Source organism: Geotrypetes seraphini, chromosome 9 (assembly GCF_902459505.1).
Source record: "Geotrypetes seraphini chromosome 9, aGeoSer1.1, whole genome shotgun sequence".
Taxonomy (NCBI): Eukaryota; Metazoa; Chordata; class Amphibia; order Gymnophiona; family Dermophiidae; genus Geotrypetes; species Geotrypetes seraphini.
The window spans coordinates 123,179,102-123,206,037 of record NC_047092.1 but is presented as its reverse complement, the minus strand read 5'-3'; the positions used below and the strand labels follow the sequence as shown (position 1 = coordinate 123,206,037).

At 44.2% G+C, this 26,936-nt stretch overlaps 1 protein-coding gene across 4 annotated transcripts in view; it reads right to left on the bottom strand.

Annotated features, from left to right (window-relative positions):
* GIGYF2 (GRB10 interacting GYF protein 2) overlaps positions 1 to 26,936 on the bottom strand; it is a 674,098-nt gene that overhangs the window by 259,527 nt on the left and 387,635 nt on the right. For 3 of the 4 annotated variants that reach the window (XM_033959534.1, XM_033959537.1, XM_033959535.1), the window contains 5 exons: positions 24,045 to 24,204; positions 20,894 to 21,106; positions 20,580 to 20,785; positions 10,666 to 10,825; positions 6,568 to 6,734 (listed from right to left, as the gene is read on the bottom strand). In XM_033959534.1, coding sequence (XP_033815425.1) covers positions 6,568 to 6,734; positions 10,666 to 10,825; positions 20,580 to 20,785; positions 20,894 to 21,106; positions 24,045 to 24,204 — 906 coding nt within the window. The remainder of the gene's footprint in view (positions 1 to 6,567; positions 6,735 to 10,665; positions 10,826 to 20,579; positions 20,786 to 20,893; positions 21,107 to 24,044; positions 24,205 to 26,936) is intronic. The other variant, XM_033959536.1, reaches the window with a different exon arrangement.

Genomic DNA, 26,936 nt, shown 5'->3' with positions numbered 1-26,936 from the left:
AAAGATGACGATCCATTGGTCCAGTCACATTCAGGGAAGAAGATATAATCTTAGCTTTCCGTTTTCCCATGATAATTCCCCTTAGTGCTCCTCGCTCCTCCTGGCTCCGAAGGGGCTTCAAAGGGGCAGGTCTTGCCCCTTTGGCTACACCCCTTTGGACACGCGACCTCGGGCACGCGTCCGCGGGCCGCGTTCTGCGGCTCACACAGCTCTTATGCAGGGAGAAATGACCTCCTCTCCAAATCGGCAGATGCCGGGTGGTGGCTGCAGGGGTGCCTGACTGGAAGAAAAATCACCGGCAGCCTCAGTCAGCCCTCTTTTCTCCGCGGCTCACACAGCTCTTATGCAGGGAGAGAGGACCTCCTCTCCGAATCGGCAGGTGCCGGGTGGTGGCTGCAGGGGTGCCTGACTGGAAGAAAAATCACCGGTAGGCTTAGTCAGCCCTCCAGATCTACCTCTCTACATGTGAAATTTCATCTAAAGTTGAAGGAAAAGTCTCTGCCTGTTTGGCTGACATTGCTGCCTGGATGTCCTGCTGTCATCTGAAACTAAATATGTCCAAGACTGAGCTGCTTCTCTTTCCTCCTAAAACCTCTGCTCCTCTTCCTCCATCTTGGTAAATAATACTGTCATTGTTCCAGTCTCCTCTACTCGCAACCTTGGAGTCGTCTTCAATTCCGACCTCATTTCCTACGCACATCCAAGCTGCTAAGGCCTGTCACTTCTATCTCTTCAGTATCACCAAAATTCGCCCCTTCCTCTCTGAGCACACTACCCAGACACTGGTCCATGCTCTTGTAACCTCATGCTTAGATTACTGCAATCTACTTCTAACTGGTCTCCCGCAGTGTCGACTCTCTCCCTTGCAATCTGTGCAAAACTCTGCTGCACGACATCTTCTACCAACCTCACTATGCTCATGTCACCCCCCTCCTTAAGTCACTTCACTGGCTCCCTATCTGCCACTGCATACAGTTCAAGCTCCTATTGCTGACCTACAAGTGTGTTCATTCTGTTGCCTCTCAATATCTCTCTTCGCTCTCCTTATACATCTCCCAGAGAACTGTTCCTCAGATAAGCCGCACTTAGCATTACCCTTCTCCAATGCCAATTCCAGACTTCGTTCCTTTCATCTAGCTGCCTCTATGCCTGGAATAACTTATCTGAGTTTTTCTGCCAAGCCCCTTCCCTTGTTTAAAAGCAGACTGAAAACCCACCTTTTTGATATAGCCTACTCCTCTGCCCTCTAACCTGGGCCCGCTGATTAACCATTCCCTTTAACTGTATCCATGACATCCTGTTTGTCTATCTTGGCTGTTTAGATTGCAAGCTCTTTCGAGCAGGGACTATTTTCTTTTTCTTTTTTTTTAATTCTTTATTCATTTTATAATTCACAAGTGTGCAGTAAATATCAAACAATTAGAATACAATACCACTTGAAAATCTACCATATCATACAACAAAAAGATATAACCCCCAACCCCTCCCTCCATATACAACAAAAAATATACCACACGAATATAATATCTTATCATTCATACATATTATTAATAGAAATCCAACCCCAACCCCAACCCCCCCCCCCCCGATCCACATGTAAGAATTAAAGTTGGGAAAAGTGTAAATTATTCATTAGAATAATTTAAAAATGGCCCCAACACATCCTTAAATTTATTATAGTAACCTTTTTGAACTGCCAACGCTCTTTCCATTTTAAACACATCACATACTGAATTCCACCAGAAACAATAATTCAACCTTATACAATCTTTCCAGTTATATGTTATTTGTTGAAGGGCAACTCCTGTCAATATCATCAAAAGCTTATTATTATTAGCAGATATTTGAGGCTTAGCTCTCATCAGCATGCCAAATAAAATTGTGTCGTATGATAATGCTACAGGGACTATTTTCTTTTTCTTTGTGACTCTGTACAGCACTGCATATGTCTGGTAGTGCTATAGAAATAATTAATAGTAGTAGTAAACGAGCGGTGCTCAACTGGAGAGAAACCATCAACAGAAGTGGAGAAAAAGCCTCAATACATAGATCAGCTCTCACATTAATAGTGCACACATGCTGCAACTTATCATCGTTAGAAAAAAACCTCCACATATTGACCAAACTTTGTCTCAAAGTAAAGCAAACAGTCATTGTGCATGCAGTACTTATCTCTTCCCATGTAGGACCTGTTCAGACGTTCTTTAAATCCCAGATCACTTCACTAACAGTTTGTCAACAAGACAAAGTCCAAAAATTTAGGCCACTACAAAACAAACCCAACAAGGCTCCTTGCTTTGCCAGCCATAGCCAGCTGCTTCAGGAAATAATTACAAAAACAAACCAACATGCACAAATGCTCAGGCAAACAAGCTGGAATAAATGGCTCTCTACTGGAAGTGATTGCCTGAGTGTTTGTGCTTGTTGGTTTGTTTTTGTAATTATCCCCTGAAGCAGCCGGCCAAGGCTGGCGAAACAAGGAACCTTGTCAGATTTATTTTGTAGTGGCCTGACCTTTTGGACTTTGTCTTGTTGGCAAGCTGTTGGCGAAGTGATTTAGGATAAATAGAATGTCTGAACAGGACCTAAATGGGAAGAGATAAATACTGCATGCACAACGATGGTTTGCTTTACTTTCAGACAAAGTTTGGTCAACATGTGGAGTTTTTTTATGCCGATAATGTTAAGTTGCAGCATGTATGCACTATTAAGGTGAGAATTGCTCTATGTATTGAGGTGTTTTCCTCTACTTCTGTTGATGGTTCGTCTCTGTAGTCGAGCGCCCTCATTTAGATGTGTTGCTAAACTCTATGCTTCCCCATTCTGGGGTTCATCTGCTCCCTGCAGCTGATGCCCAAGCAATCAGGTTACTACATATCACACTCAGGTTAGCTATCTTGACATCTAACTTCATCAATGATTCCAAATTGCAATTCTGAGGGTCCTTTAGCATGACACCCTCTACTGGAGATAGGGCCTTGCAAATGACTGCTGTGATCAAGGTGTCATCATAGAAAGTTTCAGTAGGCTATTCAAGATATCTCTTGCGAGAGCAAAGAGTTTAGCCATTAAAAGAGCTACCTTAAAACTCGTATTTGAAGTCTTCATTTCTGCAGACATGATCTACTTAAGATCTTCTGGAGACAGATACTCAGGGAAACTGTGGAATCAGGGGCGTAACCTCTTTCCAGAAGATCCTCTCTACCAAGGACAATCTTACCCTTTTCAACCTTTAAAGTTTTCCAAAAAGACTATACCTACCTCCAGAGATGTTTCCTGGCTCACTAAATCTGGACAGGGCTCACTAAATCTGGACAGGCTTCCAGAAAGAGCTTTTTCTCTCCTTGCCTCTCCTACTTTGGCACTCTCCTACCTTATTCCTCACACAGCAACACAGGAATATAGGTCCTTCTATCATGTTTCCCCGAAAATAAGACAGTGTCTTATATTAATTTGAGGTCCAAAAAAACACATTAGGGCTTATTTTCAGAGGATGTCTTATTCTTTTTCATGTACAACAATTATCTCTCCCTTTCTCTCCTCCACCCCAATTCTTCCTCTTTCCCTTCTCCCTCCCCCCCATGTGCAGTATCTTTCCTCCCCTGCCATCCATCCCCTCGTGCAGCATCTTTCTATCCCTCCCTCCCATCCCCCTGTGCAGCAAAACCCAACTGACCCTCCCACCATGAGACTGACATACCTCTGCTCCGAGGCCTCCAAAAACAGCAACGGCAGCTGTTTTGGGAGGACGCAGAGCAGAGGTATGTCAAGTCTCACCGGGGTGGGGATCACCGAATTGACGAGTCCGATTTTTTTTGGCAAATCAGGCAGCACTAGTGTCAGGGATGGAGTCGGGGATGGGGCTTGATCTTAACTAGGGTTTGAGCCTGTATAGGTATGTTGCGACTCCCAAATGGAAGATTAGATTAGATTAAATTTTTGGGGTAGGGCTTATATTAGGAGCATCTTTAAAAAATCATGCTAGGTCTTATTTTCAGGGTAACAGGGTATATACCGTATTTTCGCGGATATAACGCGCGCGTTATACGCGTTTTTACCTACCGCGCATACCCCCCGCGCGTTATATGCCTGAGCGCGGTATACAAAAGTTTTTAAACATAGTTCCCACCCCGCCCGACGCCCGATTCACCCCCCCAGCAGGACCGCTCGCACCCCCACCCCGAACGACCGCTCACACGCGCTCCCACCCGCACCCGCATCCACGATCGGAGCAAGAGGGAGCCCAAGCCCTCTTGCCCGGCCGACTCCCCGACGTCCGATACATCCCCCCCCGGCAGGACCACTCGCACCCCCACCCCGAAGGACCGCCGACTTCCCGACAATATCGGGCCAGAAGGGAGCCCAAACCCTCCTGGCCACGGCGACCCCCTAACCCCACCCCGCACTACATTACGGGCAGGAGGGATCCCAGGCCCTCCTGCCCTCGACGCAAACCCCCCTCCCCCCCCAACGACCGCCCCCCCCAAGACCCTCCGACCGTCCCCCCAGCCGACCCGCGACCCCCCTGGCCGACCCCCACGACCCCCCCACCCCCCTTCCCCGTAACTTTGGTAGTTGGCCGGACAGACGGGAGCCAAACCCGCCTGTCCGGCAGGCAGCCAACGAAGGAATGAGGCCGGATTGGCCCATCCGTCCTAAAGCTCCGCCTACTGGTGGGGCCTAAGGCGTGTGGGCCAATCAGAATAGGCCCTGGAGCCTTAGGTCCCACCTGGGGGCGCGGCCTGAGGCACATGGGCCCAACCCGACCATGTGCCTCAGGCCGCGCCCCCAGGTGGGACCTAAGGCTCCAGGGCCTATTCTGATTGGCCCACGCGCCTTAGGCCCCACCAGTAGGCGGAGCTTTAGGACGGATGGGCCAATCCGGCCTCATTCCTTCGTTGGCTGCCTGCCGGACAGGCGGGTTTGGCTCCCGTCTGTCCGGCCAACTACCAAAGGTACGGGGAAGGGGGGTGGGGGGTCGTGGGGGTCGGCCAGGGGGGTCGCGGGTCGGCTGGGGGGGCGGTCGGAGGTTCTTGGGGGGGGGCGGTCATTGGGGGGGGAGGGGGGTTTGCGTCGAGGGCAGGAGGGCCTGGGATCCCTCCTGCCCGTAATGTAGTGCGGGGTGGGGTTAGGGGGTCGCCGTGGCCAGGAGGGTTTGGGCTCCCTTCTGGCCCAACTACACAAAGGTACGGGGAAGGCGGGTGGGGGTGTCGTGGGGGTCGGCCAGGGGGGTCGCGGGTCAGCTGGGGGACGGGCGGAGGTTCTTGGGGGGGGGGCGGTCGTTGGGGGGAGGGGGTTTGCGTCGAGGGCAGGAGGGCCTGGGATCCCTCCTGCCCGTAATGTAGTGCGGGGTGGGGTTAGGGGGTCGCCGTGGCCAGGAGGGTTTGGGCTCCCTCCTGGCCCGATATTGTTGGGGAGTCGGCGGTCCTTCGGGGTGGGGGTGCGAGTGGTCCTGCCAGGGGGGGGAATGTATCGGACGTCGGGGGGGGCATCAGGCTTTCAGGATGGGGACAGACCTTCAAGGGGGGACAGGACTTCAAGGGGGGACAGGACTTCAAGGGGGGACAGTGCACGGAAAGTCAGGGGGGTGAACGGAGAGTCGGGACAGCGCACGGAAAGTCAGGGCGGGCGAAAGGAGCGTCGGGCATCATGCGCGGTATACCCGTGAGCGCGGTATACAAAAGTTTTTGTACATATCATCGTGATTTCTGCGCGCTATACCCGGGTGCGCGTTTTACACGGGTGCGCGTTATATCCGCGAAAATACGGTAATTATCTGACCCTCTAAGATCCATAAACTGAACTTATTTTCTGAGAGCCAGTAATGCTTTGAATCAGCTGCACATTTACGATTAGTATGAAAGACCAGATAGTGTCCATCTCACTGCTTACTTTCATCCAAATCTTTTCTGGGTTTAAGAGTTATTAAAGCGAGAAGGGAATGCTTAAGTTTAAGGTCTTAAAATGTTTTATTTTTGTTTACTCTGTCAAAGCACTACAAATTATTAAAATTATATTTCAAGTTAATTTTGCACTTATTAATGTAAAAGAGCTATGAGGGAGGGTGGGGAGAGGGTTACATTTCTATGTTTAGATTATAATGATAAGATATGAAAGTGCTCTGATTAATTATGTTTATTATGATTGTTGTACACTTGATGAAAGTTTTAAAAATGAATAAAGAATTAAAAAAAAAAAAAAAAGTAAAACAATTGACACCTATTAGGCAATTTGTTTTCTTTCATTTTCTGTCCCTTAAGAGTAGAAGCCTAAGATTTTGGACAGAGGTAAATGGGAGTTGAATCAAGTTGGTCTGAAAAATAAACACTGAATTATTATCAAGAACTCTTGCACTTTCATCACTTATGGTTTTAAAGCTCTCCTTCACTCTAAGAAGAAAATAAAATATATTTAAAGCACTTTATATTGTAAGATGCAAAAATTTCTTGTAAACAGTAGGACTATAACCACCATAAATTATGGTGCATTTAACCTTGCCTGACCTGCCATATTATCTGTCTAATCCATGCCAACTTAAAGCATCTGTTGCTTTTGTGTACTACTTACTAAGAGAGGTGGCGGTGCTGGGCCCGGTGTAAAGGGCATTCTTCCCCACATCTTTATGATATCTCCCAGGGGCTGAAAGCTCTCATCACAGGCTCTCTTCACTAGCAAGGACATAGTAAAGTACCCAGCTTGAAACCACTCTGTCATCTCCTGGTTATTGAAGGGACCTGCAAAACCACACAATCAGTGGGAAGAAAAAACTAAAGAATTTCCTTCTATTTTTCATTTCAATGTGGATTCACCTTAAAGTGTACACGGTGAACAATGTGCTGTTTTTTATGTTCCCTCTATCCTACAGAGATTTTATCTCTAGAACCTGTCTGTATGACAAAAAAAATCCAAGAGCAATAGTTTGCTCAGTAAACAATATCAGAGATACCCTTGGCTTCTTATCAAGTTGAGAAGACTAAGGTCCCATTATGCTAAAGTCTCCTTGAATTCATTGTAATGTAATGTAATTTATTTCTTGTATACCGCTACATCCGTTAGGTTCTAAGCGGTTTTAAGAAAATATACATTTAAAATTGAAAATAAAAAGTAAGAAAGGTGCTTAATAAATTCCCTTACTGTCCCGAAGGCTCACAATCTAACTAAAGCAAGTGGCAGTGGCACTAAACTGTCTGATTTGAAAATGGCAAGCAATACTGAAAGAACTTCACATGCAAATGAGGTTCGGGGAAGCCCACAAAAATTCCTTCTGTCATTGGAGAAAGCAACGGACACATGTGCAGAATAGTCCACAGAGAGAGGCATAAATGTGTGCCAGGTCAATTACAGAAGTGCATCATAGGTGCACATTATAAGGGGAGGGTAGAGCAGCGGGTATACTATCAGCAAAAGCAGCAAATTTGAAAACGCAATATATATCCTTTTAACTGATTTCATGGGACAAGTGCTCCCCTCTAAGTGAGTGGGGCCTAGAAGCACTAAAGTCAATGATCGTCGATAAACCAGTTTTGATTGCTTTACCGACGATCGCATTTGCCGATCCGATGCACAAACGGCTCACCACATGTTTTTTCCCTCGATCGGCCATTTTTAAAACCCCATCAAACTACCCGAGTGATTGATGTACTAACATTGCTTGGCGATGCACAAAAAAAGCGATAAAAAAGGTGACTGCTCAAGACCAGACACTTACCTTTCTTACCAGCACTTTTTTTAATCCACAATATCTGCCCTATTAATTAAAAAAAACAAAAAACAACAAGAAAAAAGCACCCCCTCCCCTGCCGATGACAGTCCTCCCCGATGTTCTGGACTGACACCCCACCGCCCCCATGGCAGAGAAAATCAGCAGGAGGGATGCCTACTTCCCTCCTGCTATGCTGACCCCACCCCTCACACGAAAGAAGATTGTCAGAGAGGATGCCCACTCCCTCCTGCCAACGGAGGCCCTCCCCCGAACTAATCCCCTAACCTCCCCTTTCCACCCCACTCTAAAAAAAAAAAAAAAGCAGGATGCCCACTGCCTCCTGCCACCGGACGCTCCCTCAACCTCCTCCACCCACCCCCCAGTAACTTTTTCAGAAGTTGGAAGCAGGCATGGTCCCTCCAGCTCCAAGGCCTGTCAATCTAAAATGGAGGGCCTTCTTTCTCAGTGCAACATGTGATGCATGAGGAGGGGGTCCAAGGCCCTGACTGGATCAGACACCTTAGGCATCTGAACCAATCAGGGCCTTGGGCTCACTCCCTCTGTATCCCATGTGATGTATGGGGAGGGGCCTAAGGAGTATAAGCCAATCAGGGCCTTAGGCCCTCTCAGCGCATCAAGTGATTCACAAAAGAGGGAAGGTCCACCATTTTGGATCAGCAGGTCTTGGAGCTGGAGGGACAGTGCTTCCCTCCTGCTTCAAACTTCTGAAAAAGGTACACGGGAAGGGGGGCGGGTGTCTGTGGGAGCCTCCAGTGGCAGGATGGAGTGGGCATCCATCCTGCCTTTTTTTGAGGGGGTGGAAGGTGGGGGGGGGGCTCTGTTGGCAGGAGGGAGTGGGCATCATCCTTCCTGTCAATTTTTTCCACGCGGGGGGACGGGTTTGGCAAGGCAGGAAGGAATGGGCATTCCCCCTGCCAATTTTATTCTCACTCGGGGGAGGGGGGGAGAGTGGCATCCATCCTGCTGATTTCACTAGTGCGGAGGGGGGGAATTGTCGATCCTGGGAGCTGGTTCATCGGCGATTGTCAGTGAGGGTTGTCATCGGTGTTGGGAGGGGGTGTCTTTTTTATGGGGAAGATATTGTGCATCTGTAACACATACACAGAATCTGTGCCCATTAAAAAAAAGAAAAAAATTGTTTTCTGCTCCAAACAGCTAAATGGCAGGAGCCTGCTTTGGGGCTTCCCCTGCCGGCTCTGAGCATGTGTGAGAGTCACTCTCACAGTGATCAATCAGACAGGGAGATGGGGATTACAACGAACCTCCACCCAAATTATTTGCATGCAAAATTTTTAGTGCATCAATAACTATTTTAGAATTGGCCAAAAATCAGATTGGAGAGGGCCTACACAGTCTTACCGATCCTGTTTATTGCATCTAGCCCTAGATGCAGGAGCTATAGTGACAGCAGGTTGAGAGGTGTTTTGCTAAGGCAAAACATAAAATCTATATCAAAACTAAATCCCCGGCCATTCATCTAATTTAAAAACAGATGAGTATTTGAATACTAAGTTTAAAACAATTTTAAATCTATTTAATGCAAACGATAAATGTTTAAGTGACCGATGACAATTTTGATACATTAGTCTGCATATACTGGATAAGTTAGATTTATGCAGCAGCACTGGCTGAGGTCTGAAGATATATAACTCAGAGTTTGTGTGTCTGAATCCTCATGCAAATGGTATGGCAGCTCTCCACATGCCCCCCCTCAAATATGAATGTAGTTTTTGTAACTTCTGTTTCGCATGCAATGGGCAGCCTCTGACGCACCCACACGAGATGTGCCTTAGCCGCATTTTTAACACAATACTGGCACTTTCTGACCTGCCATTAATTAAAGGTCTTTTTTAGAATTTTTTACCAATTTTTTACCCGACCCTCAGTGGCACCACTCAGGACTCAAACTTCTCATTGTCCTGAGCTTTACGTGTCTGCTCGTCATCGGGACATTTTTCATAGAGCTTTCCGCTATTTATATTTATATTTATGTTTTTCTTATAAAGATACTTTCTTATAAAGATAAATACTTAGCTTAAAATATGGCTAAGTCTTCTTGGTTAGAGATGTCAGCACTAATAAGGGATATCAAAGCCGACATGTTTCGCCTCGCTTGCTTTTTCAAGGTTGATATCCCTTATTAGTGCTGACATCTCTAACCAAGAAGACTTAGCCATATTTTAAGCTAAGTATTTATCTTTATAAGAAAGTATCTTTATAAGAAAAGCATAAATATAAATATAAATAGCGGAAAGCTCTATGAAAAATGTTCCGATGACGAGCAGACACGTAAAGCTCAGGACAATAAGAAGTTTGAGTCCTGAGTGGTGCCACTGAGGGTCGGGTAAAAAATTGGTAAAAAATTCTAAAAAATATTTTTGAAAATCATACACAAGGTGGCTTCATAGCCTTAAATAAGTTTATATTTTGGCTATATTTATAAATTGAATGTTTGGGCACCTTGATAATAATTTCAAAATTTGTGCGTGGATTTGATTAATTAAAGGTCAGCATTTCAGTTTGTGCACCACCAGGTAATGTCTGGGCATCGCCCGGAGACCTCGTTTTAATATTAATGACCTTGTTGTACTACATTTAAAAAGCATACTCGAAGGCTGCTACAAAGCACAGAAAAGACCGCGGTAAGCCAATAAGTGCCATGGTAGATAAAATACTTTGATGCTAAATTAGTAAGATCTGGTTTAGCATTGATCATTAAAGGCACGGTGACTTTAGAGCATCAGGGCCTAAGAGTACATTACTGAGCTACCACACACGAATATAACAGATATTACCCCTGTCTGGCTCTTTCTTTTTGGACCTGTGGGGAGTTCAGTGCATTCTTTAAGGGGAATATCATTCTTTAAATGTTTTCTTTCAAAAACATACACCATTTTTTCTGAAAACAGGAAAATTTAAATCAATATCTAAGAGTGACTCACCTTGAATTTCACCTTGGGGATCCTTGTAGAACCATTTCTGCAATATTTCATGCGACAGAGGCATAGAGACTACTTTTGCTCTGTGCTCTCGGATTTTTGCTGCCAGTCTTTCATCATCTAGTGCACTGTCCTGCAGATATGCTACCATTTTTTCAGCTTGCTGCAATGGAAAAGAATTCAGCTCAAAAATGCAGGGTTAGACCCTAGCATCATTCACAGCACACAGCAAAGTTTGCAAAGAACTAGGGCAATAGCCAGGCAACTCACAGTAAACAAAAATGCAGACTACAATGAACAAAAAAAAAAAAAAAAAACAAAAAAAAAAGAGCTTGAGAGAAACTACTATATTTTTTGGGGGGGTGGGGTGGGGGGTTGGCTCAAGCCTTTTTTTCAGTTGTAGTTCAAAGTAAGTCAAATTTCAGCAAAAAATAACAAACTTTTGTTTATAATGACAGGAATTAACATGCTCAAAAACACTGCACTTTTTCTTTATAAAGTAGTGCTAGACATTCATTCATACATAGTCAAATAACTACCTTGTTCCACTAAGAACTCAGTAGAGTGAATGTCAGCTAGATCCTCAGATGCACCACTCCACGTTCAAACTGCTTTCATAACGTTAAACTTGATGTGCAAAATCTTCACCGGATCACTATAATGCCTGTTCTAAATTATTTAAATTCTTCTATCTTTTAACTAGTATTTTCAACCTTTCAGAGATAATCAGTAATAAATATTTAGTTTCAAACTTATCTTTTTACGTTTGTGGTCTCATTTTTCTAGGGACTTTCTGTAGCCAACATGTTTTGCTGGAGAAAGCTTTTTCAAGGCTGGGTCCCTATATAAAAGCAACCATGTTTTAGGACAAATACACATCACCTAAAAGGCCTTATACTTTAAATCAGACAAAGCTACATTAGTGAAAAATTAAAGATAATTTACCTAATCGTTGTACGCCATCATCTCGACCACTGCTTCTATGTGAATAAAGATAGTGGCGGCGTGCTTACACTCCCCCTATTTATATTACTTCCAGAGCGGGACAGCTGAGTGAGACGCGATCAAAACGCAGTGACGTCACCACTGCCGAGCCGCACAGGGAAAGCACAGTTACTTACCGTAACAGGTGTTATCCAGAGACAGCAGGCAGATATTCTTGACTGATGGGTGACGGCACCGACGGAGCCCCGGTACGGACAATTTTAGAGTGATTGCACTCTAAGAACTTAGAAAGTTCTAGTTAGGCCGCACCGCGCGTGCGCGAGTGCCTTCCCGCCCGACGAAGGTGCGCGGTCCCCAGTTAGGATAAGCCAGCTAAGAAGCCAACCCGGGAAGGTGGGAGGGACGCAAGAATATCTGCCTGCTGTCCCTGGATAACACCTGTTACGGTAAGTAACTGTGCTTTATCCCAGGACAAGCAGGCAGCATATTCTTGACTGATGGGTGACCTCCAAGCTAACAAAAAGAGGGATGGAGGGAAGGTTGGCCATTAGGAAAACAAATGTTATAAAACAGATTGGCTGAAGTGTCCATCCCGTCTGGAGAATGCATCCAGACAATAGTGAGATGTAAAAGTATGAACTGAGGACCAAGTAGCAGCCTTGCAGATTTCCTCAATGGAAGTGGAACGGAGGAAAGCTACAGACGTTGCCATAGCTCTAACCTTGTGGCCCGTGACAGAGCCTTCCAGTGTCAGGCCCGACTGAGCATAACAGAATGAAACGCAAGCAGCAAGCCAATTGGATAGGGTGCGTTTAGATACAGGATGACCCAACTTGTTAGGATCAAAGGACAAAAACAGTTGAGGAGATGATCTGTGAGGTTTGGTGCGTTCAAGATAGTAAGCCAGAGCACGTTTACAGTCCAAGGTATGCAAAGCTTGTTCACCTGGATGAGTATGAGGCTTTGGAAAAAATACAGGTAGGACAATGGACTGATTAAGATGAAAGTCAGACACAACCTTAGGGAGAAACTTTGGATGTGTACGGAGGACCACCTTATCATGGTGAAAAACAGTGAAAGGTGGATCGGCCACTAGTGCATGCAGCTCACTGACCCTCCTGGCAGAAGTGAGAGCTATAAGGAAGACCACTTTCCAAGTAAGAAATTTGAAATGCGCTGTGGCCAAAGGTTCAAAAGGAGGCTTCATTAAAGCAGAAAGAACCACATTGAGATCCCAGACTACAGGAGGGGGCTTAAGAGGTGGTTTCACATTGAAAAGGCCCCTCATGAACCTAGAAACCAAAGGATGAGCCGAGAGGGGTTTTCCATGAATTGGCTCATGAAAGGCAGAAATGGCACTAAGATGAACTCTGATGGAAGTAGATTTGAGACCAGAGTCAGACAAGGAAAGAAGATAGTCCAACACCATTTCCACTGCCAGAGACAAGGGATTATGGTGATGGCAGAGGCACCAGGAGGAAAACCGAGACCACTTCTGTTGATAACACTGAAGCGTGGTCAGTTTCCTGGAAGCATCAATGATAGAACGGACAGGTTGGGAAAGGAGTGAGTGAGCCGAAGTCAGCCCGAGAGATACCAAGCTGTCAGGTGCAGAGACTGTAAGTTGGGATGCAGTAGTGTCTGCTGATGCTGAGTAAGCAGAGAAGGAAACAGTGGAAGAAGTATGGGTTCCCTGGAACTGAGTTGAAGTAGAATGGAGAACCAATGCTGCCTGGGCCACTGTGGAGCGATGAGAATCATTGTGGCTCGTTCCCTCCTGAGCTTGAACAATGTCCGCAGCATGAGCGGTAGAGGAGGAAATGCATATAGGAAGAGATTGGTCCAATCTAGGAGAAATGCATCCGCTGCCAGACGGTGAGGAGAGTAGAGTCTGGAGCAAAACAGGGGCAGCTGATGATTGCAAGGAGCTGCAAAAAGGTCCACTTGAGGAGTGCCCCATTGAGCGAAAATGGACTGGAGAGTCAAAGGGTCGAGAGTCCATTCGTGAGGTTGGAGAATTCTGCTGAGATTGTCTGCTAAGGAATTCTTTTTTCCTTGAATGTAGACAGCCTTCAGGAATAAGTGACGAGCTGTTGCCCAAGACCAGATCCTTTGGGCTTCCTGACACAACAGGCGAGAGCCCGTCCCTCCCTGTTTGTTGATGTAGTACATTGCAACTTGATTGTCTGTGCAAATGAGAAGTATTTGAGGAGAGAGAAGATGTTGAAAAGCCTTGAGGGCATAAAACATCGCTCGTAGTTCCAGGAAATTGATGTGGTGTTTCTTTTCCTGGGCAGTCCAAAACCCCTGAGTTTGGAATTCGTTCAGGTGAGCTCCCCAGGTATAAGGGGATGCGTCTGTGGTGATGACAAAATGATGAGGAGGTAGATGGAACAGTAGACCTCTGGAAAGATTTGAAGATGTCAACCACCAAAGAAGCGACTGTCGAAGAGACGAGGTCACAGATATGTGCTGTGAACAAGGATCTGTCGCTTGTGACCACTGAGTCGCTAGGGTCCATTGAGGAGTACGCAGGTGGAGACGTGCGAAGGGGGTGACATGTACTGTGGAGGCCATGTGCCCCAAGAGCACCATCATGTGATTTGCAGAGATGGTAGTCTGCTGAAACACCTGCTGACAGAGATGAAGGATGGTTTGAAGGCGGTTTGATGGAAGAAACGCCCTCATCAGAACAGTGTCCAGAATGGCTCCAATGAACTGCAGTCGCTGAGTTGGAATGAGGTGCGACTTGGGCAGATTGATTTCGAACCCCAACAGGCGAAGGAAGTGAATGGTCTGATTGGTGGCAAGCAGAACAGCCTGAGGTGTATGAGCTTTGATCAGCCAGTCGTCCAGATAAGGGAAGACTTGAAAGTTGTGAGAGCGAAGATAGGCCGCTACCACAATTAGGCATTTGGTGAACACCCTGGGAGAGGAGGCCAGACCGAAGGGTAACACCTTGTACTGATAATGATGTTGGTTGATAAGAAATCGTAGGAATTGCCTGGACATCAGATGGATAGGAATGTGTGTGTGAGCCTCTTTGAGATCGAGGGAGCATAGCCAGTCGTCCTGAGAGAGAAGAGGGTGGCAAGAGAGAGCATTTTGAACTTCTCCTTGACCAAACATTTGTTGAGATCTCTGAGATCTAAGATAGGTCGGAGGTCTCCGGTCTTTTGGGGAACTAGAAAGTACCTGGAGTAAAATCCCTGACCTCTCTGGAGGAACTTCTTCGATGGCATTGAGAAGAAGGAGGGATTGAACCTCTTGAGCCAGAAGGAGGGACTGAGACTTATTGGAAGCAGACTCTTTTGGCAGGCCTAACGGTGGAGGAGTCTGAAAATTGAGGGAGTAGCCGTGGGCTATGATCGAGAGCACCCACTGGTCGGTGGTGATTACTTCCCATCGAGAGTGAAAAATGTTTAGTCGACCTCCTATGGGCTGCGGAAGAGGACGGAAGGGAGGAAGACTGGCAATGCCCTGGAGAAGGGAGTCAAAAGGGCTGAGTCGGCTTAGTCTGAGTGACAGGCTTGATAGCAGGCTGCTGTTGCTGACGAGCCTGTTGATGTTGTTGCCGTTGCCTCCGAGGTTGAGGAGGATGAGGCTGAACCGGCCGAGCAGAAAACCGCCTCTGATATGAAGGTTGTTGTCTAAAAGGACGAGGAGGAGGAGGCTTCTTTTTATTTTTCAACAAGGTATCCCACCTCGTCTCATGGGCAGAGAGTTTTTGAGTGGTGGTATCCATAGACTCTCCAAACAGTTCGTCACCCAGGCAGGGGGCATTGGCAAGGCGGTCCTGGTGGTTCACATCAAGGTCTGAGACTCGTAGCCATGCTAATCGTCTCATCGCCACAGACATAGCCGTGGCACGGGATGTAAGTTCAAAAGTATCATAGATGGAACGGACCATAAACTTCCTGAGTTGCAGAAGACTGGAAGTGCATTGCTGAAATGCAGGAAGTTTACGGTCAGGAAGATACTTTTGAAAAGAGGCCACTTATTGAATCAGATGTTTCAGGTAAAAAGAGAAGTGAAACGCATAATTACCTGAACGGTTGGCCAACATTGCATTTTGGTAAAGCCTTTTTCCAAATTTATCCATGGCCTTGCCCTCTCTACCAGGAGGGACAGAGGCGTACACACTAGAGCCTGCCGATTTTTTGAGGGTTGACTCCACCAGCTGGGGAGCATGGGGCAGCTGGGGTTTGTCAAACCCTGGTATGGGAATCACTTTATAAAGAGATTCCAGCTTCCTAGGGTCAAAAATTCTTTAGGAGGCTGGTCGAAATCCAAAGCATCAAGAAATGTCTTGGATTTTTTAGAGTCAGACTCTAGAGGGATGGAAAGGGTGTCTGACATTTCCTTAAGAAATTTGGTGAAGGACGAGTGCTCTGGCTTGTTAGCAGGATCCTGCACCGATGGATCATCCTCATCTGAAGAATAATCTGCCTCGGTACCGAGAGGGTCGTCAAAATCATCCCACAAATCAGGGTCCCGTACCGATGAAAGACGGCCTTGAGAAAGGGGAGTAGAAGGCTCGGTATGCTTGGTCTTGCGCACCAATTTACCTGATCGCATGGACACCGTACCGGGTGACTGTACAGCGGTACGGGTGTCAGAGAACAGCACCGGCTCAGAAGTTGAGTAAGCGGTGCGTCGAAGAGACTTTGGTTCTGCCGAGAGAATCGGCATAGAGACAGATTTTTGCGGTGCCGATAACGTCGATGCCGACAGAATAGGCTGTTCGACCATCGGCACCGAAGGCTCAGTAGGTACCGACACTGGAAGGTGTGGAGCTAAGAGAGCTGGGAGCAAGTGTTGTAATTGCTCCTTAAGTTGGGTCTGAAGGATGGATGCTATTCTCTCATCCAAAGACGGGCCCGATGGCACCGGTACCGGTTTTTTCTTGCTCGATACCTGCGGTGCAGCTCGACGCTCAGGCGAAGTCGATGCCGATGAAGAGGCAGTGACTTCAATGGGAGCGGAGCGTTTGCGGGGCCGGCGCGCAGTCTGCAGGACTTGACTCACTGCTTGTTCGACTGGCGGGCCAAGGACAATAGGGGATGGCTTCTTAGCCGGCTTACCTACAGGGTGCGACACCGAGGATGGATCTTGCGGTGTCGAAGTCACCGGTGCCGATTTGGAGGAAGTTGTCGGTGTCGATGTCGAGGGAACTTCCATGGCGGCCCCGAAAAGAATCCGCTGTTGAATTTGGCGGTTCTTTAGAGTTCTCTTTTGGAGAGAACTGCAGCGGGTGCACGTTTCAGCCCTATGGTCCGGACCCAGACACTGAAGGCACCACTTGTGTGGGTCGGAAAGGGAAATAGGACGTGCACACCGCTGACACTTCTTAAAACCCGGTGAAGGGGGCATGAAGGGAAAAACGGCCGTAGCAAAATCGAAGCCCGAGGCTTCGATGGTGCCAACAGGCCCCGCCGGGGCCGACCGGAAAAAAATCGGAAAAAATTATATACTGTATATATATATTTTTTTTTAAGAAAAGAAAGAAAACAAGAACGTGAACACTTCACGACAAGAAAAAATGCGCGAGCGGGAAGGCGAGAAAAAATTTTCCAACAGCCGTTGGAAACACGCGTCTTCTTAGCTCCGCGGAAACTAAGAAACTGGGGATCGCGCGCCTTCGTCGGGCGGGAAGGCACTCGCGCATGCGCGGTGCGGCCTAACTAGAACTTTCTAAGTTCTTAGAGTGCAATCACTCTAAAATTGTCCGTACCGGGGCTCCGTCGGTGCCGTCACCCATCAGTCAAGAATATGCTGCCTGCTTGTCCTGGGATAAACGTAATATACCTACTAATCCTGCCCTACTAGACTAAGAAGACTCCACTCATACTGAAAGATTTCAATTCTCTTAGCCAGTATATCACAATTACGCTTTTAACACAAGTTTATTCGTAAATACCAGTTAGAACAAAGAGCCCCATTCTAATTCTTCATTTAACCCATCCGGAGCCACTGTTTTCAAATGGTAGATCCACCTCTGTTCTTTAAAATTCAATAGTTCTACTATGTTCCCTCCTTCCCTACCCTGTATGTTGTCAATAATCCTCCATCTAATATCCCTGATGTTGTGTTTCTTAAGCAGCCAATGCTGCACTAGAGGGGCTTTAATATTCTCATTGATGAGTCTCAATTTGTGCTCATTTAAATCTCACTTGTATCGGGTGTTTAGTACATCCGACATAGACTTTATTACACGGACAGATAATAATATAGATGACTCCTGCTGTCTTACATGTAGTATTCTCTCTAGCCTTAATAATGATCTTAGTATGGATATCCAACCATTCTTCTCCTTCAATTGTATATTGGCACCATTGGCAATTACCACATTTCATATGTGAACCTGTGCCTATCGGTTCATATCTCTGTTGTTTATGTTGGGTCAAGAGTTGTCCTAAAGACCTACCCCTAGTGAAAGTAAATCTAGGTATTTCGTCAAAACCACTATGGAATCAATTGTTTCGCTGCTTCCGAGTATGGTAAAACACAGGTCATTCTCCCATCATCTTTTTGTATAGTGGATTCTTTCAGAAGAAGTTGTCTTTGTGCAAATTTTGACCTTAGATATGCTTGTTTAACTGCTTTGATCGGGTATTCACGGTTCAAAAATCTTCGTGTCAGATCATTAGCTGCTACTTGAAATTTCTCCTTTGTAGAACATATTCTCCGCAACCTCAAAAACTGACTAATGGGTAGGTTAAATTTCAGTTTGTAAGGATGGTAATTTGAAAAATGAAGAAAATTGTTACGAGCAACCGGTTTCCTATAGAGGTCAGTTATTAAATGGTTACCTTCTCTCTGGATATGAATGTCTAAAAAATCTATGGAATTTTTACTATATGTAATAGTAAACTTTAAGTTAGGATCCCGATCATTGAGCCAAATCAGAAAATCTTTGAGCTCTTCTTCCGTACCCAACCAGATGAAGAAGAGATCGTCAAGGAAGCGCTTCTATATCTTGATTTTTTGATAATATATGGAACCATACAGTTCTTTAGCCTCAAATCTACCCACATACAGAGTAGCTCCCATAGCTATACCTTGAGTTTGTCTATAAAATTTTTTGTCAAATTGAAAATAAAAGTTGTAAATCACCCATTATGCTAATTTGGTCAAAAAAGATGTAGTTATCCGTTGGTGACCCTCTCTGAAAACAGTGGCTCCGGATGGGTTAAATGAAGAATTAGAATGGGGCTCTTTGATCTAACTGGTATTTATGAATAAACTTGTGTTAAAAGCGTAATTGTGATATACTGGCTAAGAGAATTGAAATCTTTCAGTATGAGTGGAGTCTTCTTAGTCTAGTAGGGCGGGATTAGTAGGTATATTATGTTTCCCTGTGCGGCTCGGCAGTGGTGACGTCACTGCGTTTTGATCGCGTCTCACTCAGCTGTCCCGCTCTGGAAGTAATATAAATAGGGGGAGTGTAAGCACGCCGCCACTATCTTTATTCACATAGAAGCAGTGGTCGAGATGATGGCGTACAACGATTAGGTAAATTATCTTTAATTTTTCACTAATGTAGCTTTGTCTGATTTAAAGTATAAGGCCTTTTAGGTGATGTGTATTTGTCCTAAAACACGGTTGCTTTTATAAAGGGACCCAGCCTTGAAAAAGCTTTCTCCAGCAAAACATGTTGGCTATAGAAAGTCCCTAGAAAAATGAGACCACAAACGTAAAAAGATAAGTTTGAAACTAAATATTTATTACTGATTATCTCTGAAAGGTTGAAAATACTAGTAAAAAGATAGAAAAATTTAAATAATTTAGAACAGGCATTATAGTGATCCGGTGAAGATTTTGCACATCAAGCTTAACGTTATGAAAGCAGTTTGAACGTGGAGTGGTGCATCTGAGGATCTAGCTGTGAATTAACATGCAGCATATTTTAAAGAATTGGAAAAATTGGGATACATTAAATTATTCATTCTGGTGGGAATCCCTAAGTTATATCTTTAAAATGGAAAAGTTTATGGCCATTGAGAAGGGTTATTATAACAAATTTATGGAAGTTTGGGAACCATTAACTAAATATTATAAAGATTGGTTTATTTGTATAAACTGAGGGAAACATGCACATCCGGGGAGGGGGGAGGGAGATATGTTTTGGCATTTGTTAAGAAATATAGAAGAGTTGATTACAAGCATTTTTATGAGGTGTTTGTAAATTGGAAAGTGGGTGGGAGAAAATAAGTCTTGTTTTTTTTTCTGTTAAGTATATTGTGCTGTAATGCATGTAAATACATCTTCTTTTGTACACAATTGATGTTCTAAAATTGAATAAAGAATTTTAAAAAAACCAAAGTAAGTTACATTCAAGTATATAGTAAGTCCAAGTATGGTGGGTCCAAGGGTTAAATTGCCCAGTGTCACAAGGAGCATCAATGGAGTTTATGCTGTACATGAACTTTTAACTCTTAATAGGGCTCCTCATGATAAGATAAACAAACATCTGGCTGTTGAGGTCAATTTTCATAAATTACAAGTATTTATCCAGATAAATACTGATCAACCCATTTAAAGGGGATATCTGAAAATGGCCTACTCTTTATCAGGATAAAAGTAGACACATCATTACATATTATGTATACTTGTAACCATATTATGTGGCAATACACCTGCGTGTATGTAAGGGGATGGATGAAATGTACGTACTAAAAGAAGGTGCAAAATATCTGCAGATACTTTATCCCTAGGATCATAAATTGCTCTGGAATCTGCTGCAAAGATGGCACGTAAAAACTATCCAATACTGCAACAATTCAGTTTGAAAACTATTCCCCTAATGTCTCAAAAGCTTACAATATAAATATTTAAATAATTCTTATTTCACTTGTTCAAAGGTTGTATTGTCCTGCTCTCTCAAGAAGCGTGCAGCTGGTTCTACAAATTATAGAGCCTTCACCCTCTAATGTGCCACTAGAAGAATAATCTGCTTATAAAATCCTTGCCTGCTCCAGGTGCTTTAGTCCCTCATCATCATCAAGCTCAATGGGAATGTTCCCCATTCCAGGAGCCGCAGTAACTGGTGTTGGTAATAACTGGGGGCTAGGGTCATGAGTGAAAATAGGAGAAGAGCAAGGAGGAAGTGGAGTAGAAGCAGCAGTTGCATCTGGTGGTCTCTGTGACATGAGTGAAGAAGCAGCAGGTATCACTTCTGTAAGAGGGACAAAGAGAAATAAATATTCCCATGATACAGCATAACCAAGTATTCAAGCACCAATAGTATTTAATATCAGCATAAGGTATAGATGTGCCTACATACCTTCCACCTTGCTAGGCGCTTTGGGTGGTAGCGTATTCTCTAATGCATTCTCTTTCTGTACCTCTGGTTTTTCTGTTGGTTCTGGAGATCTCTGTTCTCTCTCATTAGATGGGCTGCACAGGGCCAGCTCTTGTAGCTGGGGTTCTGGAGGACTGCCTGAGCAATGGGCTGGTGATGAAGTCCTGACTTCTTCTATTACAGACAACGTTTGCTCTGTAAATTGCCATGGGTTATTTGAATGAGTGATGAGGCTGTGAATTTCTGGGTGCACAATGCATTCTGTATAAGCCCTTCCTTACCATTACATGCTGTTTCTTTCTCACTCTCATTAATAATACCAGAATAAGCAAGGATCAGCCAAAACATTAGGTAAGACTAGGCAGTCAGCAAGGGTAGCAGCAGAACCTCCCCACTTTACTTCATACTCTTTGCGCTGCCGTTGGGGGGGTGTCATTATAGAGAAAACTGAACTTTTTCCTAAAAAATTGGGAAAAAGTTAAGTTTACTCTATAATGGAGGGTTCCAACCCCACAACTCCCCCCAATGGCAGCGCAAACAGTATGAAGTAAACTGGGGGGGGGAGGGGTCCCCACTCACACCCCACGTCGGAGCTTTTTAAAAGTAACTTTTTAGATGGCGTGTTGGAGTCTTGTGCTGATTTGTCTGCGCTAAAATGTCGGCGCGCTGAAGTCCTGCGCACAAATGACTATGAACCGTTGCGACTTTGCCCCCCCTCCAAAAAAAAAAAAAGATTCTGCAGTGGGAGGGTTATAACTGGTGTTATTTAATAGAGCAGGGACTGGATGCTTGAAGAATGTGATAATTTTTAACTGCCCAATGTGAGCCGTAAACAGTATATAGGCGATATGAGGTTTTAAGGCATTATGGTCTTAGATATGCTGATTTGTTGGAGGCAAGGGATGGCAAAATGTTTTTGTGCTTAGTTTTATAGTTTATCTGTAGCAGGTTGGTACAGCATGGACAAGGATGCCTGGCGTAGACAAGTGCATTAGATTATGACATCTGTGTTTTGAATGGTATACAAAGTTGTAACATGGAAGGATGGGCTGTTGAGGGAGATAGAGGAAAAACTGTAAAAAACCTGAGCCTGTTTTTTGAAGGATGTGTTTTGTTGGGGTTTTTTCTGAGTACCATGAATAGAACTAGTGTGCATCTTTCTGCTCTGCTGCACCTGAATGAACATGTTTTCTCCTTAGTATCCTTTGACTTATTCAAGGAAGGTATTGTTTTCCTAGTACGGTAGTCCTGGGGTTATTGATGCATTGCAGTGCTGTAGAGAAATACTTTTCTAGATTATACATCTTATTGTTTGGGGGTGTATTGGGGGAGGCTTATCCTTGCTTTTAAAGTTGGACTTATAAATGTATTCTGCATTATTATTATTTTTGTATTAATAGGATTTTTATAATTTTGACATTGAGGAGGAGTATTTTAATGGTTGCACAGTAGGGTTGTGTGTACATGAAAAATGAATGGAAGAAATTGCATTACAATGAGTACTAGTATAATGGGAGTGGGGTCAGGGACGGAGCTTGGACTGAGGTACTCAGTTGGTATTTCTTAGACTTAGGGGGTACTTGGCTTGAAGAAGTTGAGAAACATTGGTCTCTAGGTGACTAGTATGGAGTTCACTAAGTAAGGGTCCCTTTTACAAAGCCACAGTAGCAATTCTCCCATGGCAAATGCACCAAAGTCCATTCAATTCCTATGGGCTTCAGTGCATTTGCTGTGGCAGAATTGCTATCGCAGCTTTGTATAAGGAGCCCTAAGGCAGGAACTACTGTCTCTGTGCTGTGTCTTAAAACACAGATTGCTGGGGATGCAAAACATTAACTGATTCAACATGAGTTTGAAGTTGGTTGAATACAGTAGTTTTGAAAGAAATGGAAGATTTGATACTGGCCAGCAGTTATTCGGAATAAGAGGATCTGCATTACTTTTTTTCAAGGGTGGCTTAAATGCTACTGGTACACTGCCTAAGTGTTAAACCTTAAAAAAGAAAGTCATATTGAGCACTGGAAAATAATTTATAACAATTAACTAATAAAAATAGTGCACATTTAGTGATCTTTTTACTAAGGCGTGCTAGCTGTTTTAGCGCACACTGAATGCTAACGCATCCATAAACTATAATGGACATGTTAGCGTTTAACTTGTGTTCAAATGGCTAGCAAGCCTTAGTAAAAGGACCTTTTCATTTTCTCCACCACCAAATTTCCCCATCCCGCCCCATCCGGCTACTTTTTCATGCCACCCGGCTGGAAAAAATTTCTGGGGAGAACACTGCAGAACAATTCACTATTACACAGAAAAGCAATTTTACATAAACACACTGCAAAAATTGCAACCCCAGATCCAGGAGAATAAATTATTTAAAGAACAGTTAATAGTGTACAGTTCCAGTAGTGCAATTCTTTATATCTCAAAAAGTTAATGAAAGCACAGGGCTCAAAGATAATACACAAAAACTGAAGACGTAATGAATTCTTCAAAAACAGAAAACCAAAGTACTTATCAATTCAGTTGATGCTTCCATCCAGCAATTACAGTTGTCACAAACTCCCTACGGGGCTCTCGTTCCATGAAACGGGAGCCCCATTGGGAGTTTGTGAGCAGCTGTAATTCTGCAGTGTGTTTATGTAAAATTGCTTTTGTGTATGTAAAATTTAAGCTGTGCATATGATAGTGGCCAGGAATGTTATATAGTCAAGTGTTGGCTGGCATTTTTTCAGCCGATGATTGAAGGTGAGCTACCCTATTTTGTGTTCTCCTTTCAGGAGTTCTATAGGGTGTGCTCTTTAAACCTGAGGCTTTTTTTCCACCAGGGATGTGCTGTGATAGTGAATGGTTCTGTATTGATTGGAGTGTATGCTGGTATTCTGCGAGTTTATATCGAATCTCCTCTAGGTGTGAAGTGTTAGTTTTCTAATAACTCATTTAACCAGATTATTCTGGTTTTGGAGTGATCATGACTAGTGATGGTGGTGCTGGGAGTACAGGTAAAGGGCGCAAGATTGAAGGTTTGTCAAAAATGTCTAATATCCTTGTACCAGTCCTAGAACTAACACTGACATTTTGGCCATTTTAGTTTATTGCTAACATCTACCACAGGAAAATCCATCCTTTGTACCTGCAGTAGCCCATTCTGTCCTCTCAGCTTCCTTCTTTACTAACTTATCAGGTTCTTTGGCTTCTTCATTGTGGCTACCTTCTGAATCTGAGTGCTCTTCTTCTTCTGAAGGCCGAAAATCTAGTTCCTGTTCCTCAGGGATTGGCTCCTTCTGTACTTTCTGCAAAAAAAAAATCAACAAGATGTGAACAAAATTCTCAAGTTCTGGGATAGGCCCAGAATCTGCAACTTCCTGACCATAATTACCTTTTTTCTCAGAAAACTGACTGTAGGCCCTCATATCCCATTATCTTATTCACAGGAACTGAAACTATGAGGTTACAATAATGTGAAAAAAACACACACCCCTCCCCATTATTGCATGTATGTCAAACTGAATGGTTTCTGATCTTTAAACAAAAAACACAAGTTTTTAAATTAATTTCATTTAAGGAATAAAGTTATCCATTTATCATCCATAGTTAAAAGTAACTGCCCCCTAAACTTAAACAGTTGCACCATCTTAAGCAGCAATAATTTCAACCAAATGCTTACTATAATTTGATATCATTCTTTCATATTGCTATTGAGTAATCTTAGCCCACCCTTTTTTGCAGAACTGCTTTAAATCAGACATATTTGTATATTTTTATTCATGAACTGCTCATTTCAGGTGCAGCCAAAGCATCTCTATGGACTTAAACTAAGTCAACTGAAACTTATCTTGATAATATCTTTTCCAGTAGTTAGGGATGGTATGCTGAATCATAGGAGTTATATTCATCTGTGCTCGTGAACATACTGCAGAAGATGCCATGCACAGCTTTTCAACTCCTCTTCCCTCTCCACAGGCCTCTGTTGTCCCACTCAGTTCATACCAAAGCTAACAACAGCCCTTAAGAAGAAGAGAGGAGGAGAGATATGGGGAATTCCCTGAAACCAAGTGTCTGACCTGCTCAGTTGAAGTTAAATCACTGAAGAAACAGTAATATAGTTAAAACATTAACAAGCCTCTGAGAAGAACAATGAATCTAAGAAAATACAAATTAATCAATAAACAAACAGCCTGAACATTTATGGAGCTCAACCGTTCCTCCCTTGTAATCCTATATACAGTCTCTTCTGACTCCAATAGTCAGACAGTGAAATCTTAGCTATGGAGCTGGCCATTATGCGTGAATAAGAAATCAGACGCCTTAGATAAATTGCTGGGCAAGGGGTTCAGCATAAAATCCCTATCTACTAGAAAAGATTATGAGACTGGATGGGTCATTTGGCCTTTATCTGCCATCATGTTTCTATGCAAGATAAGATTTGAATCTCTTTTTTCCAGTACAATAGGGATGGTATGCTGAACCTCAGAAACATACCTTAGCAGTCTCCAAACCTTAGGATGGAATAGATGAGCCTGCTCGGAGTACTAAGGAACTGATAGTGGCATCCTCCTGTGTTGCTATGTCCACCCTGTAGAACTTGGTGAAAGTATGACGGGAGGACCAGGTTGCTGATCTACAGATCTCAGGTGGAATGGCTTGTGCTTCCGCCCAAAAGGCGGCCACACCTTTTGTCGAATGCGCCTTCAACGAGATAGGTGGCAGTTTGCTGAAACTGATGTATACTTAGGATATCATCCTACGAATCCATCTAGAGATGGTGGCCTTGGAAGCAGGTCTGTCTCATCTTGCCTAATTGGTTAACATGAAAATATGATCTAAGAGACAAAACTCATTAGTCACCTCCAAGTAACACAATAGGACTTTCCTGATGTTGAAAACCTTTAAGGCCTTGTCTTTCTTATCGGACCCTGTAGGATGAAATGCAAGCAACCAAACCTTAGTTGGCATGAAATGTCAATCAACCTTCAGTAAGAAGGAGGGAACCATGCGCAAGGTCACTCTTGCTTCCATGGGAAACGGCTTTCTGTATGACAAACAAACCCTAAGATGCAGTACAACCCCAAAGAAAGAGAAACAAATGCATTTCTTCCTGAAGTGCAAAATACAGACAGGAGATGCAAATTCTCAAAATTGACACAATTCAATCACTAAATTCAAAAATAAAATCATTCCCCCTACCTTTGATATCTCCCTCCCTCCATGCTATACTTTATCTTCTGGCCTGCTCCCATCTGGCCATTTTATGCTGTCCCTGGTGTTATCTTCGGGCCAACTACCTCTTCCTCACTGATGCAGTGCATAAAGCTGCAGGCAGCACCTGCGCCTCATCTGGAAGCCTTCCCTCTGATGTTGCAATGTCAGAGAGAAGGCTTCCGGTTCAGGCATAGGACGTGCATAGGAGCCGCTGCAATTCAGCAGTGAGGAAGAGGGAGCCGGCCTGAAGATAACGCCGCATTGACAGTTTCGGGCCTGATGCACATGCCGGCCCTGTGGACCAGCAGGAAATTTCTGCGGACCGGATTCAGACCATGGACCGGCAGTTGAAGAACACTGATCTAGAGTATTTGGAAGCAAGATTCAACACAAAGTTATAGATGGCCTTTCTTCCGAAACAAGAGTGTTTTGTCTCTTCAGAGTTAAAAAGCTCCAAAAGCATGGGAATATAATTCCTATGATTCATGGTGGCAGCCACAGATCTAGTCCTATGGGTTTAGAAAAGTGATGAAATATTCTCCGACAATGGCATCTTACATTAACAGAGAGACACCAAAGGTGTGAATGCGACCCAGTAGGTAAACCTGTCGATAGCTTGGGCAGAACAGCCCTTATTGACTCTGTTAGCAGTGCATATTGCCAGAATACATAATACCTAAGCAGAGACTTTCGCAGCAGATACTCTCTCGATCCTGGAGAGTTGGAAACATCTCTCGTGGCTTTCACACTCATAACAAGCCAATGGGGCAGACGTTTACAGGATCTACCAAGGTTCTAAACTTTTACAACTAATATCAAGGTT